Source organism: Panthera uncia (genome assembly GCF_023721935.1).
Source record: "Panthera uncia isolate 11264 chromosome D3 unlocalized genomic scaffold, Puncia_PCG_1.0 HiC_scaffold_8, whole genome shotgun sequence".
Classification (NCBI taxonomy): domain Eukaryota; kingdom Metazoa; phylum Chordata; class Mammalia; order Carnivora; family Felidae; genus Panthera; species Panthera uncia.
The window spans coordinates 81,794,655-81,810,026 of record NW_026057586.1 but is presented as its reverse complement, the minus strand read 5'-3'; the positions used below and the strand labels follow the sequence as shown (position 1 = coordinate 81,810,026).

Here is a 15,372-nt window from a genome sequence, read left to right as displayed (position 1 = left end):
ATACAGAGAGATCCCATGTACCTTTCTCATCCAGTTTCTCCCAATGGTAACACCTTGTATTAAAATGTCTTTAATTCTAGGGACACCTGGGTGGCTCAGTTGGTTAAGCATCGGACTTCAGCTCAAGTCATGATCTCATGGTTCGTGAGTTCGAGCCCCATGTTGGACTCTGTGCTACCAGTTCAGAGCCTGGAGCCTGCTTCACATTCTGTGACTCCCTCTCTCTCTGCCTCTCCCCTGCTCACACTCTGTCTCTCTGCCTCTCAAAAAATAAACGTTAAAAAAAAAGTTTAATGTTTTTGAATCTTTAAATTTGGAATTAAAAAAACATATATCATTCCCATTACATGTTATTAAACATGGGCTTACTACTCACTGCCAAAATCCTATTAAGGTGACAGCAAAGAATCAAACCACAAGGATCACGAACATGTGAAAAGCAGATAGCAAACAAACACTAACAGGATTTCAAAGATAAAAAGCAGCAGAAGGGCAGGTGTCAAGTGCTAACCGACGGACAGGGCAGAAATCTGACACACACAAGGGGCAGCAAGTCTATTCCTGACACAGAACCTTAGAAGGCAGAAATTCAGGGCCCCAGAAAGCCCAAGTGTTGGTGGGACTGAAATGGGAAGAACAATTAAACTCCATCTAAGAAATCTGACTGCTCCCTAGCTCACAGACTGACTTCCTAAACCCAGCAGATGCCTGTAGGTATACTCCCAAGGAGAAGCTGAATCAGAGGCACTATAGATTCACAGACAACAGGTATAGCTAGAAATGGGGATAAAGTGCTATTTTTAATTGTCTGAGGAAACTCCACAGTTTTCCACAGTGGCTACGCCAGCTTGCATTCCCACCAACAGTGCACAAGGGTTCTTTATTCTCCACCTCCTCACCTATCATGTGATCCAGGAATCACACTACTGGGTATCTACCCAAATACAAAATCACCAATTCAAAAGGATATATGCACTACTATGTTTATTACAGCATTACTTACAATAGCTAAATTATGGAAGCACCCCAAGTGTCCATTGACACACAATGGATTACTGAGCCACAAAAAAGAATGAAATCTTGCCATTTCCAACTACATGGATAGAGCCAGAGAGGACAATGCTAAGAGAAATAAGTCAGTCAGAGAAAGACTAATACTGCCTGATTTCACTCATGTGGAATTTAAGAAACAAAACAAACGAACAAAGGGGAAGAAAAAAGAGACAAACCAAAAAACCGTCTTAACTATAGAGAACTGATGGTTCCCAGAGGGAAGGCGGGTAGGGGGAATGGGTGAAACAGGTGAAGGGGATAACAAGTACACGTATGATGAACACTGATTAATGTGAAGAATTGATCAATCATTATATTGTACACCTGAAACTAATTTAACACTGTATATAAACTATACTGGAATTAAAATTAAATAAATAAAAAGATAAAATCTCTATATTAGGAAAGGAAAGGAAAGGGAAAAGAAAAAAAACGAAACAAGGACAAAGTGAAACTCCATTACTCGGTGATGCACACCCCAGCCCCCACCCCCCAACTCCCAACCAGATCCCAGAATGCCACCTGCCAAATGTTTGAGACACCAAACACAGACGATGGCAAACAGGCTCCGTGAAAAGTATTTCTAGGGGCACCTGGATGTCTCAGTTGGCTAAGCATCTGACTGATTTCAGCTCAGGTCACAATCTCATTGTTCATGAGATCGAGCTCTGAGTCAGGCTCTGCACTGACAGCATGGAATATGCCTAGGATTCTCTCCCTCCCTCCCTCTCTGTCCCTTCCCTGCTGGTGCTCTGTCTCTCTCTCTCTCTCAAAATAAACAAACATGAAAAAATAAACAAAGATAAATAAACATGAAAAAAAAATTTTTTTTAAGAATTTCAAGGGGCGCCTGGGTGGCTTGGTCAATTAAGCGTCTGACTTTGGCTCAGGTCATGATCTCATGGTTCATGGGTTTGAGCCCCGTGTCGGGCTCTGTGCTGACAGCTTGCTCAGAACCTGGAGCCTGCTTCGGATTCTGTGTCTCCTTTTTATGCCCCTCCCTTGCGCATACTCTGTCTCTCTCTGTCTCTCAAAAATAAATAAATGTTAAAAAAAATAGTAAAATAAAAAAATAAAGTATTTCTGAGGTGAGGGGTGAGGGGCAGGGGATGGAGGAGGTTTGGGGGAGAACAGAACATATTACCACCTCATGTATTAAACCAACAGAGTTTTATACTTGTATGGTTCTGTCCAATTGATTGGGGTGAATCAAACAAAACAATCTTAACTCCGAGAAAGAAAGTTGTTTGAGAAAGGTAATCTCCATATACAAAGTGGCTCAGCCTTCGGTCATAAAAATATAAATTCTGAATAATGACTGAACTAAACTGGGGAGAAAGTATGTAAGAAGAGAAGGGAGATGTTGTAAATGAGATGATCATCTTCAGTGGTGGGGCTCCAACAGAGGAAGACTATAACTATAAAAATAAACAAATACCTGGACAAGTCTGTAACTTAGAAATAAGGAGGTAAATAACAGAAGAAACAGGAGTTGAGTGATTTGCCTGTAGAGCGCCAGAACCAGGGTGAAGGTGGCAAAGAGCTGCTGCTGTTTTTCAACAAAAGCCTTCTAGTACTACCTGGCTTTTTAAGTTTATACATGTAATATTTTTTACACAAATAAAAATTAAAGTAAAATAAACCACCCCCCTCCCCACGCTGTGCAGTTTCACATCTGTAACAATTTTGCTTCAATTTATCTCCAATTGTATGAAATTCAATTATTATAATCAGGTAATCATTTGCAACAAAGAAACTAAAGCACTGGTCTCCATGCTTTTGATTAAATGCCTGTATAGCTTCTACTGCCAGCTGTTCCACTGTTGTAAACCATTTTATATATTAGTGATGTTTACTATTAATGACTTCTTTAGGGAATGCTTAAAGAATCTCCCAAATAGGTTTTGTCATAAAAGAATACATTCATTCTTTATTTCAGTCTGGTTTTACTACTGTACAAAAAGCTTCTTTAAAAACTGGAATCATATGTTTAGCTTAAAATTCCAGGGCAAAGAAAACAAAAGATAAAAACATCACCCTGGTTGAGCCACTTCAAGATAACTGGATTCAATGGCCTACTTTAAAAGCATTTGGCTCCTAATTAATTGGGACTACAGTTCTCAGCCTGAACTTTACTCAAACGGCTTAATCCTCTGACAAATGCACTGCTGAGTAGCAGGATTTTTAGCTATTGAAGTCATCCTACATTTAAAAAGTTTTGGCAGCAAAATTACCCCTCAATGAAAAATTTAAGTGGAATTACAAATTCATTGCAAAAGCTTTACATCCTTTGTCTCACAGAACAAAGACTACCTATCACTGACAGTATCCCAGCATTTCTAGAGGGTTCCTCTCCACAGATTATTAATATATGAGGTCACGTGAGGTGACCTAAGATTTTCAAACATAACCAACAGAGTAGATCTCCTTGTACTAGATTTACGTTAGCAAAACTTTATGAATCTCAGCTGAAAGCCATTTAAGGTTTCCTCTAATGCAGTCCCATCATTTGGTGCTTCAACTTACAAGATGGGAAGGACAGTAAGATCAATTGTTCCAAATCTTAGCACTTATACATAATACATGCAACAAACATAACTGAAGGCCTGTCCCATGTGGTTCTCCCATGTGGTTCTAGATTCTGCTTAAATCCCACCAGTACCATGAAACACACACTACATTTTTAGAGAATTCTATTAAAAAAAAATCTATTTTTCACTGGCCAAATTCCAAGTTCCCTGTAACAATTTCCTGCTGGTCCCAATTCTCATCTGCTTTTTATAAGGGAGCTTTTCAAATGTGAGAAAAGGACTCTGTCGTCATCAGACCAAACCTCTCTCTTCCACTCAACTATTTCTCTCTCATACGTTTTCACGTCCTCCTACAACCCAGGATCCAGTTTCTGCATTAATCACAATTGTAAATGTAATTAATTGTAATTAATCCAGAAACTTCTAAAGCTTGGCCTGAGCCCTGTAACATGGTGCTCCAAGAAGAGCTTGACTAAATCAAAGAGAATGGTGAGCCTCATTTCATAACTAAATACAGACCACTGGCTGCTTATCAGTTTGGGAAAACACTGCTCCATCTGCCTTAGATGTGCCACCTCAAGACTGCCAAGTATCAAACCTGATGGACTGAAGACATGGCTCACCAAACCTAGTCTAGTCACCTCCACTATGGGAGGTGACAGAAGGCTTTCTGAGAGAACAGGTGGTGGCACCCCTGCAATAGGAAGGCTTCCAACCTTCACTAATTACAGAGGCACTAATGAGTAAAGCTGACCAAAGTCACAGACTTTCTTTATACATGCCAGTATTTCTTTACGTGGTGCTCTCTCCTACTCTACATACACTGTTCTTCCAATTGATAGAATGCTCCAGCTGCCCATTACCAGGGATACGCTGGATAAATGTTGCCATGGATGAGGAGTCTAAAGATAAGGTTCTCCATCTCATTATGTAACAATCTTACATTGGTTCATTCACATCAAAAACTCCCAATATATGACAACTAACCACAGTGTGGTAATCTAGATTAGATTGCAGAACAGAAAAAGGATATTAATGGGAAAACTGCAGAAATCTAGATAAAATCTACAGGTTATAGTAATGTACCAATGTCAGTTTCTTAGTTGTTGACAAGTGTACCATGGTAATTTAAGATGTTAACAAGGTAGGTGAAGGGTGTAGTGTAATTTTCTGCACTATCCAAATGAGTTTTCTGTAAATCGAAAAGTATCCCAAAATAAATTCATCGAAATGTAAAATTTTGCTCTTCAAAGGATCCTGTTAAAGGACGAAAAGACAAGCCACAGACTGGGAGAAAACGTGAAACCACATATCTGACAAAGGACTTGTATCTAGAATAGCTAAACTCTCAAAACTCAACAGTAAAAACACAAAAACCAACTAGAAAACAAGCAAAAGATAGAAAAACACATCTCAATGAGAATATAAAGATGGCAAATAAGCACATGAAAAGATGTTAAACATCACTAACCATTAGGAAAATACACATTAAAACCATTATAAAATATCACTACACACCTATGAGAATGGCTAAAATAAAAAAATAGTGACAACACTAAGTGCTGATGAGGACGCAGAGAAACTGAATCACTCATACACTGCTAACAGGAATTTAAAATGGTACAGTCACCATGAAAAAGTTTGGTCATATCTTAAAAAAAAAAAAAAAAAAGACTAAACATGCAGCCATCTTGCTCTACTGGTCATTTTCCTCAGAAAAATGAAGGCTTAAGTTCACACAAAAAAAACCTGCACACAAATGTTCACAGAAGCTCTATTTGTAACAGCCAAAAACAGGAAACTGTATGTCCTTCAACAGGTTAAAGAAATGGTGGCACATCCATAACACAGAACACTATTCAGCAATACAAAAGACTGAACTAGTAAGACATGTAACATGGATGAATCTCCAGAGAATTATGCTGAGAGGAAAAAGGGCCAATCTGAAAATGTTACACATAATATGATTCAGATTCAGCTATATAACATTCTCAAAATAACAAAATTACAGAAATAGAAAACATTATTGTGGTTGCCAGGGGAGGGGGTGAAAGCAGGAGAGAGAGCTGCAGGAAAAAGTTTGCAGGTAAAAAAGGCAGCCACAGAATCTGGTGGTGAAGCTGTTCTGTATCCCGACTCTAGTGGAGGTCACCGAATCCACTGCACTACATATCACACTAAACACACATGTAAGGTACCGCACGTACACACACAAATGTCAAACAGTGAAATCTGAAAAAGGTCAGTGGATTGTATCGATGTCAATTTCCTAATTAAGTTATTATACTATAGTTATGCAAGATGTTACCACTGGGGCAAAATGGGAAGGAGTATAAAGAGATCTCTGTACTATTTCTTACAACTACGTATAAATCTACAATTATCTCAAAACACACACACACACACACACACACACACACACACACACACACACTACAAAACAAAAAAGACAATCCAATTATCTTCCAGAGGTTTATTCTCCTTGCGGCTTAACAAGAAATCATGTCTTCATCTGATAGCACCTAGAGTCCCTGCTTGCTAGAGCAGTTATCTTGATACCTAGCATCCACCAACTTACATACAGTTACCCTTGTTACCCTCAATACAAGCACCCAACAGGATTCTGAAGTATACTTACTTTTGTACACTGTGTAGCAGGCAAGAGGTCAACAAACACCTTGAGGTCTGTAAAACAGCAAGGCTTATCCCCAAACTTTTTAAAATACTGGAACATTAACTCTTCTGGATCACCTAAGAGAGAAAACAAAAATCAATAAATTAACTCAAGGACTGAAATAATTTTTATATTAAGAGGTATGATTTGAAAAATATTTATTTCAATTAAATAAAAATTCTGCTTGAGTGCTTCAATGAGAATGGCAGTGAGGGCTGGAGGATGGTTTGCCCATTTAAAACTCAACGAACACTTTAAAAAGAAGTTGAATCTTACAAACTCAGCTTACATGTTATTACATGTAGGAAACATGACGCTTTCCATTGAATTAAAGTTTAAATAGCTAAAAAGTTTTCATTAAAGTTTAAAGACTTAAGTTTATAAACAAACATTAAACAAGCACGTTTCTTTCCACAGTTCCTGAAATACTTACCAAGTATTAAATAAATGCTAACTAAGTGGAAGGGAATGTTTAACAGGCACACCAACGGAGAGAAAATAAATGGGGAGAGTCACAAGCCAGTAACTCCAACAAGATCATTCACCATGGAAAATTTAAACCTGGATCTGCAGAAAGCTACCAGTTCCTTTTATTTTTCCTCACATTAAAAACAAAATAATAGGGGCACCTGGGTGGCTCTGTCAGTTGAGCATCCGACTTCAGCTCAAGTCACGATCTCACAGTTTCTGAGTTCAAGCCCCACATCAGGCTCACTGCTGTCAGTACAGAGCCTGCTTCAGATCCTCCTTCCCCCCTCTCTCTTTCCCTACCTGCTGGCACTCTGTTTCAAAACTACATAAACATTAAAATAATAATAATAATAATAATAATAATAATAAGATACTCTCAAACTGAACTAGATTTAAGAAGCAGAGATTTTGGGGGCACCTGGGTGGCTCTGTTGGTTAAGTCAGCATCCAACTTTTTTTCTTTTTTTAATATTTACTTATTTTGGGGAGAGCACCAGCAGGGGAGGGGCAGAGAGAGGGTGACAGAGGATCCAAAGCAGGCTCTGTGCTGACAGGCTGACAGCAGCAAGCCTGATGTGGGGCTTGAACTCACAAACTGCAAGATCATGACCTGAGCCGAAGTCACTCAATGGACTGAGCCACCAAGGTGCCCCAACCATCTGACTCTTGATTTCAGACTCTTGAATTCAGTTCAGGTCATGATCCCAGGGTTGTAAGATCAAGCCCCAATTCAGGCTCTGAGCTGACAGTGCAGAGCCTGCTTGGGATTCTCTCTCTCCCCTTCTCTACCCCTTCCCTGCTAGCATTCTCGCTCTCAAAATAAACATTTTTTCATAAAATTTTAACCTGGAATTTCGGTAAGATTTTAGGTCTTGGCTCCTATTCACAATTCTGGGAACAGAAGTCCATGGCTATCATCAGATTCTCATAGGACTATAATCCAAGTCACTAAGAATCACTCACTCGTCTGGGTAAAAAACATTTTGTGCCGAAGCCCCTGGCTGGCTCAGTTGGTACAGCATGCAACTCCTGATCTCAGGGTCATGAGTTCAAGCCCCCTGTTGCAGGTAGAGTTTACTTCAAAAAGAATTTTGGGTAGACTAGACAAAGTCACAAATTTCTGGGGCACCTGGGTGGCTGTTGGTTGAGTGTCCAACTGATTTCAGCTCAGGTCATGATGATTTCACGGTTTGTGGAATCAAGCCCCACATTAGACTCTGTAATGACAACACGGAGCCTGCTTGGGATTCTCTCTCCCTCTCTCTCTGCTCCTCCCTGGCTCACATGCACGTGCATACTCTCACTCTCACTCTCTGTCACAAAAAATAAATAAATAAATTTTAAAAAGTCACAAATTTCTAACATGAAGGCTGGTGAGACGGAAGAGAAAGACAAGAGATGGATACAGCAAGTGTCAATGCAGATCCAAACTTTTCTATCCAGCTTTGGAAAAAAAGCAATTCTTTGGAATCTATCTCAACATTTTGCAGAGGGTCACATGAAAATTTTCGTTTGCATTTCAGGAAATAACAGAGACTAAGGTTCCTTAAGCAGACCTAAAGAAGTCAACATGGGATTCAAAACTGGTTGTGAGAGGTGCACCTGCATAGCTCAGTCGGTTGAGCGTCCGATTCTAGACTGCAGCTCAGGTCGTGATCCCAAGGTCATAGAATCAAGCCCTATGTCAGGCTCCACTCTGAGTGTGGAGCCTGCTTAAGATTCTCTTTCTCGGGGAGCCTGGGTGGCTCAGTCAGTTAAGCGTCCAACTTTGGTTCAGGTCATGATCTCGCAGTTCGTGGGTTCAAGCCCCACAACGGGTTCTGTGCTGACAGCTAAGAGTCTGGAGCCTTCTTTGGATTCTGTGTCCCCCTCTCTCTGCCCCACCCCCTCTCGTGTGCATGCGCGTTCCCTCTCTCTCTCCCTCAAAAATAAATAAGCATTTAAAAAAAAGAACCATTTTCAGGGTGCCTGGGTGGCTCAGTTGGTTAAGCATCCGACTTCGGCGCAGGTCATGACCTCACAGTTTATCAGTTGGAGCCCTGCATCAAGCTCTCTGCTGTCAGCTTCAGATCCTCTGTCCCCCTCTCTCTGTCCCTTCCCCACCTGCGCATTCTCTCAATTAAAAAAAAAACAAGGGGCGCCTGGGTGGCGCAGTCGGTTAAGCGTCCGACTTCAGCCAGGTCACGATCTCGCGGTCCGTGAGTTCGAGCCCCGCGTCAGGCTCTGGGCTGATGGCTCGGAGCCTGGAGCCGGTTTCCGATTCTGTGTCTCCCTCTCTCTCTGCCCCTCCCCCATTCATGCTCTGTCTCTCTCTGTCCCAAAAATAAATAAAAAACGTTGAAAAAAAAAATTTAAAAAAAAAAACAAAAACAAAAAAACATTTTCAGGTGCCTAGGTGACTCAGTTGGTTAAGTGTCTAACTCAGGTTCGGCTTGGGTCACAATCTCACGTTTCATGAGATGGAGCCCCACAATGTGCTCTGCGGTGACAGCACGGAGCCTGCTTGGGATTCTCGCTCCCTGTCTCTCTTTGGCCCTCCTCATGCTCACACAAATGCGCTCTCTCTCAAAATAAATAAATAATCATTTTAAAAAAAGGCATTTTCAAATGAACATCTAAGCACTTCATCAAATTTCCTGAAGGCATTTCTTCATGCTTTACTATCCAAATCATGTTTTTTCTCCTATCTTGTCATTGTCCTTGTAAATTTTCTCTTTAACTGTTAATTGCTCTAACTCCACCAGATGTTGTTTTGTCAATGGTTTTCTGAGCGCTTGGAGCAGATTTTCAAGAAACTTTCCATCCTCTTCACGAAATCTTGAAACTTTTACAAAACTGGTTATTTTACTTTGAAACTGATTTTGACATTAATGTCAGGTCAAAAAGAATGCCTGAAAAAGACTCTGGTCGAATAGGGAGAGATGCTAATGTTAAGTCAAGTTGAAGATGTGATCGAGGGCTAATTTTATCAGTAATCCATTTGTTAGTAAATATTTTCATGTTATGAAGATGTCTGCTTCCCAAACATGACAGCATCATCGTAGACCTCACATAATGAATACTGCACTTGGGTATGGAAGGCATCCCTGCATCTTCTCCAGGGTTCCCAAATACTAGGGTTTCTTACCTAGTTTGTACTCATCATCAAAACCTTGACGTCTTAAACGTCTAATCAGTTCCAGTTTAGCAAGATGTGGTCCTCGGAGATGGCGGGAACTTTTAGATTCTTCTGTTATCCGATCTTCTATAAACTTCACAGCTTCTTCTGCAGAATAATGGACTTCTCCTTCTAAAGAGCTAGGTATAAACACATGAAAAAGGTATTTTGTGCCTCTACTGTCTGTCCCAAAACTTAAAGTGAAGCCAAATTGATTTCAAAAAACAAATTAAAAAATAAAAAGCACTCTGATAATTATAAAATAACATGGGGGCAAAAGAGAACTAGGCGCATATTCTGACAGGTAACATAGGATATGATTACTCCCAATTTTGGCATCTGATTACTACACAGTGACTAACTACCTATACCTCTTTCTTAAAAAGAGAAGGGATCACTTTATATATATCAAATATCACCTAATAAAAAGTCTAAGTAAATTTTACTTTACTGCTTGAATGAAGGCTAAGAAAATTTAGATGATTTAGTTAATATTACAAAGTAAGCACAAGCTCATCAGCATCTTAAATCCTGCTTACGTATTCACTTTTCAAAAAGATTCCATTCATGTTTATTATGGTATTATCTGTAATAGCAAAAAAAAAAAAAAAAAAAAAAGGAAATCAGCAACAATCCAAGTGTTCATCAGTCCATCCACAGGAGACACGTTAAATGAATTACAGTACATCTCTAAAATGGGAGTTCTCTTAAGTCACTAAAAAAGAATGAAACAGATCTCTATGTACCAAAAATGGAAAAATGCCCAAGATATATTTTAAGGGAGAAAATACAAGTTGCAAACCACTAATATGATTGCATTTTTATGTTAAATAATGGGAATAATTATGTTAGTATATGGACAGAAATAAATCTAGAAGAAAAAACTCTAAACTGCCATCAAGAGTTATCTCTGGGGGCACCTGGCTGGCTCAATTGGCAGAGCATGCGACTCTTGATCTTGGGGTCGGGGTCATGAGTTCAAGCCCCACACTGAACAGAGAGCTCACTTTAAAAAAAAAAAAAAGGAAGAGAGAGAGAGAGATAAAGAAAGAGAGAGAGAGAGATCGCTCTCTGGATCAATTATAACTCAATAAAAGTGGAAAAAGGTAAAAAAAAAAAAATGTTATTTCTGGGACGGCAGGATAATCAGGAACTAATACTTTCTACACCATATATTTCTGCACTAGTTTAACATTTTTACAATGAACATATTTATTTTACAATAAAAAAAATGAAAAATCTTATTTTGAAAGGGATACACTATTGAGAGTGAAAAAGAGAATTCGATTAGGCTTCCAATGAAATCCTTTTGCTACAATGTGCTAAAAAGTGCCACTGGAATTCAGGAATCAACTTACTGTTCACCTTCAGCAGGAGGAGTCCAGGCCTCTTCAATCAGTCGAAACACAGAATCGAAATAAGTCAGATAGAACTGCCAGTCATCCGAGCTAAAATCAGATCGAATGGTGCACACAGGATTAAACCCAAGTTGTGACAAGTCTGCTCTAAGAACCGTAATACTCAACTTACTTTCTATATTTTAGTCCTTACAAGGAGAAGCCCAACCTTCCAAGTTTCTCTAAAAGGGCAACTCCAGAGGCATTTTTCCAAGTAAAAAACTTTTAAGGAACTGTTATTTCCTTCAATGAAATGACCAGATCCAGAAAACAAATGCTCCTAAAACACCCATATTAGCACTTCCCCAAAACAGGGCCGTGGGATGGGGTGGTGGGGAGGGGAAGGTGTGTCTTTTAGACCAATACTGAATTTAACAACTTAATGATTTTCAGCATTCATTCTCAAGACCTAATACTCAGCACCCTGGTGGTATAAGTACGATTATACCTCTTTACTGAAAGATGAAGGCTCATCAAAAACTTTTAAAAATACCTAGAACACACTACTAAAAGATTTCACTTTATGCCCGGACAACATAAAAGACGACCAAAAAAAAAAAAAAAAAGAAAGAGTAGTGCAAACTGAGAGCCCTGCTACAGTCTCATAGTGCAAAGAGAAGCCTCTACTCACTTTTTCAGCAAGAGGCGCCTGGAAAGGGCATTACACTCTGGCCACCTGCTCAGCTTCTTGTACATAGCCATGCATTTATTTTCCCGACTCTGAATCTCACTTGTCAACTTCTCTACAATTAAAAGTTATAAAAATTGGTAAGCTGGGTTCATTTCTGCTCAGAAATCAGAATAAAGTCCAAACACAAGAAGAAAAATGTTGCATTTTCTTATTCATTCTATGAGAAAATGGGACCACTGTTAGATATAAACTATTACCTTATTAAAGATTATTTTGCTGAAAAAAAGTACATTTCTGATACTAAACATTTTATAATCACTTTTTCTATAAAATACAAGGATCACGAATGTATTGAAGTGAGGATCTCGTATATGGGATAAACTTGTAAAACAGAAAAAACATCTAGGGACTAGTATATCTGATCCACAGACAGGCTTCCCATCTATACATATAGTTCCCAAACATCGAATGAGCTTGAACTGGAATGGAATGTGCAAGGTAAGATATTAGAAATACAAAAATAAATAGAGCCAGGAACAGAAAAACTACAACTATTATTTCTGACCAAATTAAATTTGCCTTGACCTTTTAGAACAGCTCAGCAGATTACATATACCAATAATTACATTATGAGTTTCCTACAGGGAATCTTCATTTTAACAACCATACGATTATAATCCAGCTGGGTAAAACCAGAAAGGCTGACTTACACCCATCTGCAAGGAGGCTGAAGTTAGAGAATAAGTAACATTAAGACAACAACAGGGGCACCTGAATGGCTCAGTCGGTTATAAGCATCCAACTTCAGCTTAGGTCATTATCTCATGGTTCGTGAGTTCGAGCCCTGCTGACAGCACAGACCCCACTTCAGATGCTTTGTCCCTCCCCCCCACCCTCTCTCTCTCTGCCCCTCTCCCACTCTCTCATTGAAAAAAAATTTTTTTGGTAGGGCATCTGGGTGGTTCAGTTGGTTAAGCGTCCAACTTTGGCTCAGGTCATGTGATCTCACAGTTCGCAAGTTTGAGCCCCGTGTCGGGCTCTGTGCTGACAACTCAGAGCCTTGAGCCTGCTTCGGATTCTGTGTCTCCCTCTCTCACTGCCCCTCCCCCATTCTCTCTCTCTCTCTCAAAAATACACATTAAAAAAAATTAAAAGAAAAAATTAAAAAATTTTTAAACCAACAAAACTTCCATTTTATATAATTCAGGTAGTTAACTATCAGTTAGTGTTACAGTTTTATGGCCACACAGGCTAGTAAAGGATATACACACTTGTATAAAATAAGGTTTTTTAATAACTATTCCTAATAAGAGATCTGAGACTACTCATCTACAATTAGCTTCTCCCAATCACTGTAAAGGCACAACTAAAAACCAGGTTTGTCAAAACACTGCACTTCCAGGAATTTAAATGTTTGGGAACCTAAATCTCTTTCACAAACATCCCAAAAAGAGGAATGGTTAGATCAATCTATGGGGTTCATACAAATCAGTTTTCCAACAAAAAGGGAAGTATTTTCACAATAATGGAAGAAAGTTAACTTCTTTAACGCACAAAGCGCTCTTGCAAATCATTAAGATTAACCACATTTTTAGAAATAGGAAAACGATAAGGAAAAGCAGTTCAAAGAAAATATCAATGGCTTTTAAACAAATTAAAAAGTAATTATCCTTCCTCAGAATTAAATAAAAATTGTAAGATATGTTTTATCTATCACAATGAAAAACATTATTAACAAGTCTGAAATAGGGGCGCATGGCTGGCTCAGTCTGTAGAGCATGCAACTCTTGATATCAGGGTCGTGAATTCAAGCCGCATGTTGGGCGTAAAGCTTTCTTTAAAAAAAAAAAAGTTTGAAGTAACAGCTTAAAAATACAGGTTATTAAGTATACAAAGAAACATACCCTCTCACATGATGAAAGTAAATACAGCAGGTGGGAATGCACACCATAGCCTCTTGTAGGGTAATCTGGTTTGTTAACAAGGTGTTCTTTGCAAATAGTCATCAAAGGCTGGTTATGTAAATTGTCTACATTTATAGTATGGAACACTGGACAGTCACTAAAGGGAGTGAGGTAGCAAGGTATAGCTCTAAGACACACTTAAGTTAAAAAAAAAAAAAAGGTACAGTGGGGCATTGGGTGGCTCAGTTCCTTAAGCCTCCGACTTCGGCTCAGGTCATGATCTCACCATTAGTGAGTTCGAGCCCTGCACTGGTCTCTGTGCTGACAGCTCAGAGCCTGGAGCCTGCTTCGGATTCTGTGTCTCCCTCTCTCTCTGCCCCACCCCTGCTCACACTCTGTCTCTATCTCTCTCTCTCTTTCCCTCTCTCTCTTGAAAATAAATAAACATTTAAAAAAAGTTTTTTTTTAAATAGGTATAACAGTACACAGAGCAGAAGTCACAAAATCAAATCCTTGATAGGACAGGCAGGTAAACAAAGAAAAAAAATTTGTACCCGGGGTACAAATCCTGACTACAGGTATTAACATTTAAAAATATTAAAGAGGGGCGCCTCGGTGGCCTGGTTAGTTAAGCATCTGACTCTCAATTTCGGCGCAGTTCATGAAATTGAGTCCTACGTCAGACTCTGGACTCTGGGCTCTGTGCTGACAGTGTGCAGCCTGCTTGGGATTCTCTCTCTCCCTCTCTCTCTGCCCCTTCCCCACTCATGCTCTCACTCCCAAAATAAATAAATATTAAAAAAAAAAAAAAGAAAAGAAAAAAGTTTTTGAATAAAAACATTGTGCCAGCTGAGTAAGAGTGCTCTATTAGCTTAGGTACAGTATGTTCTGGTTTGTGACTTGAACAAACTGGGGCGAGTCGGGGGGAAGGGAAAGTACATCTTTAGAAAGATATACAGGGGGCACCTGGGTGGCTCAGTCACTTAAGCCTCCGACTTTGGCTCAGGTCATGACCTCACAGTTCGTGGGTTCGAGCCCCGCGTCGGGCTCTGTGCTGACAGCTCGGAGCCTGGAGCCTGCTTCGGATTCTGTGTCTCCCTCTCTCTCTCTCTGCCCCTCCCCCACTCATGCTCTGTCTCTGTCTCAAAAATAAATAAAAACATTTAAAAAACTTAAAATTTAAAATTTTAATTAAAATTTAAAATTTAATTAAAATTTTTAATGTTTTTATTTATTTTTGAGACAGAGAGAGAGAGAGTGAATGAGCATGAGTGGGGGAGGGGCAGAGAGAGAGAGGGAGACACAGAATCCGAAGCAGGCTCCAGGCTCCGAGCTGTCAGCACAGAGCCCGACGCGGGGCTCGAACCCACGAACTGTGAGGTCATGACCTGAGCCAAAGTCGGAGGCTTAAGTGACTGAGCCACCCAGGCACCCCAAACATTAAAAAAAAGTCTAAAAAAAAATTTTTTTTTTTTTAATTTTTTTTTCAACGTTTTTTATTTATTTTTGGGACAGAGAGAGACAGAGCATGAACGGGGGGAGGGGCAGAGAGAG

General features: G+C 39.5%; 1 protein-coding gene across 2 annotated transcripts in view; it reads right to left on the bottom strand.

The window, feature by feature from the left end:
* The window catches only part of NAA25 (N-alpha-acetyltransferase 25, NatB auxiliary subunit), an 80,199-nt gene that overhangs the window by 40,368 nt on the left and 24,459 nt on the right, over positions 1-15,372 (bottom strand). For both annotated transcript variants that reach the window (XM_049619927.1, XM_049619926.1), the window contains 4 exons: positions 11,915-12,026; positions 11,245-11,334; positions 9,857-10,026; positions 6,223-6,335 (listed from right to left, as the gene is read on the bottom strand). In XM_049619927.1, the coding sequence (XP_049475884.1) occupies positions 6,223-6,335; positions 9,857-10,026; positions 11,245-11,334; positions 11,915-12,026 (485 nt within the window). The remainder of the gene's footprint in view (positions 1-6,222; positions 6,336-9,856; positions 10,027-11,244; positions 11,335-11,914; positions 12,027-15,372) is intronic.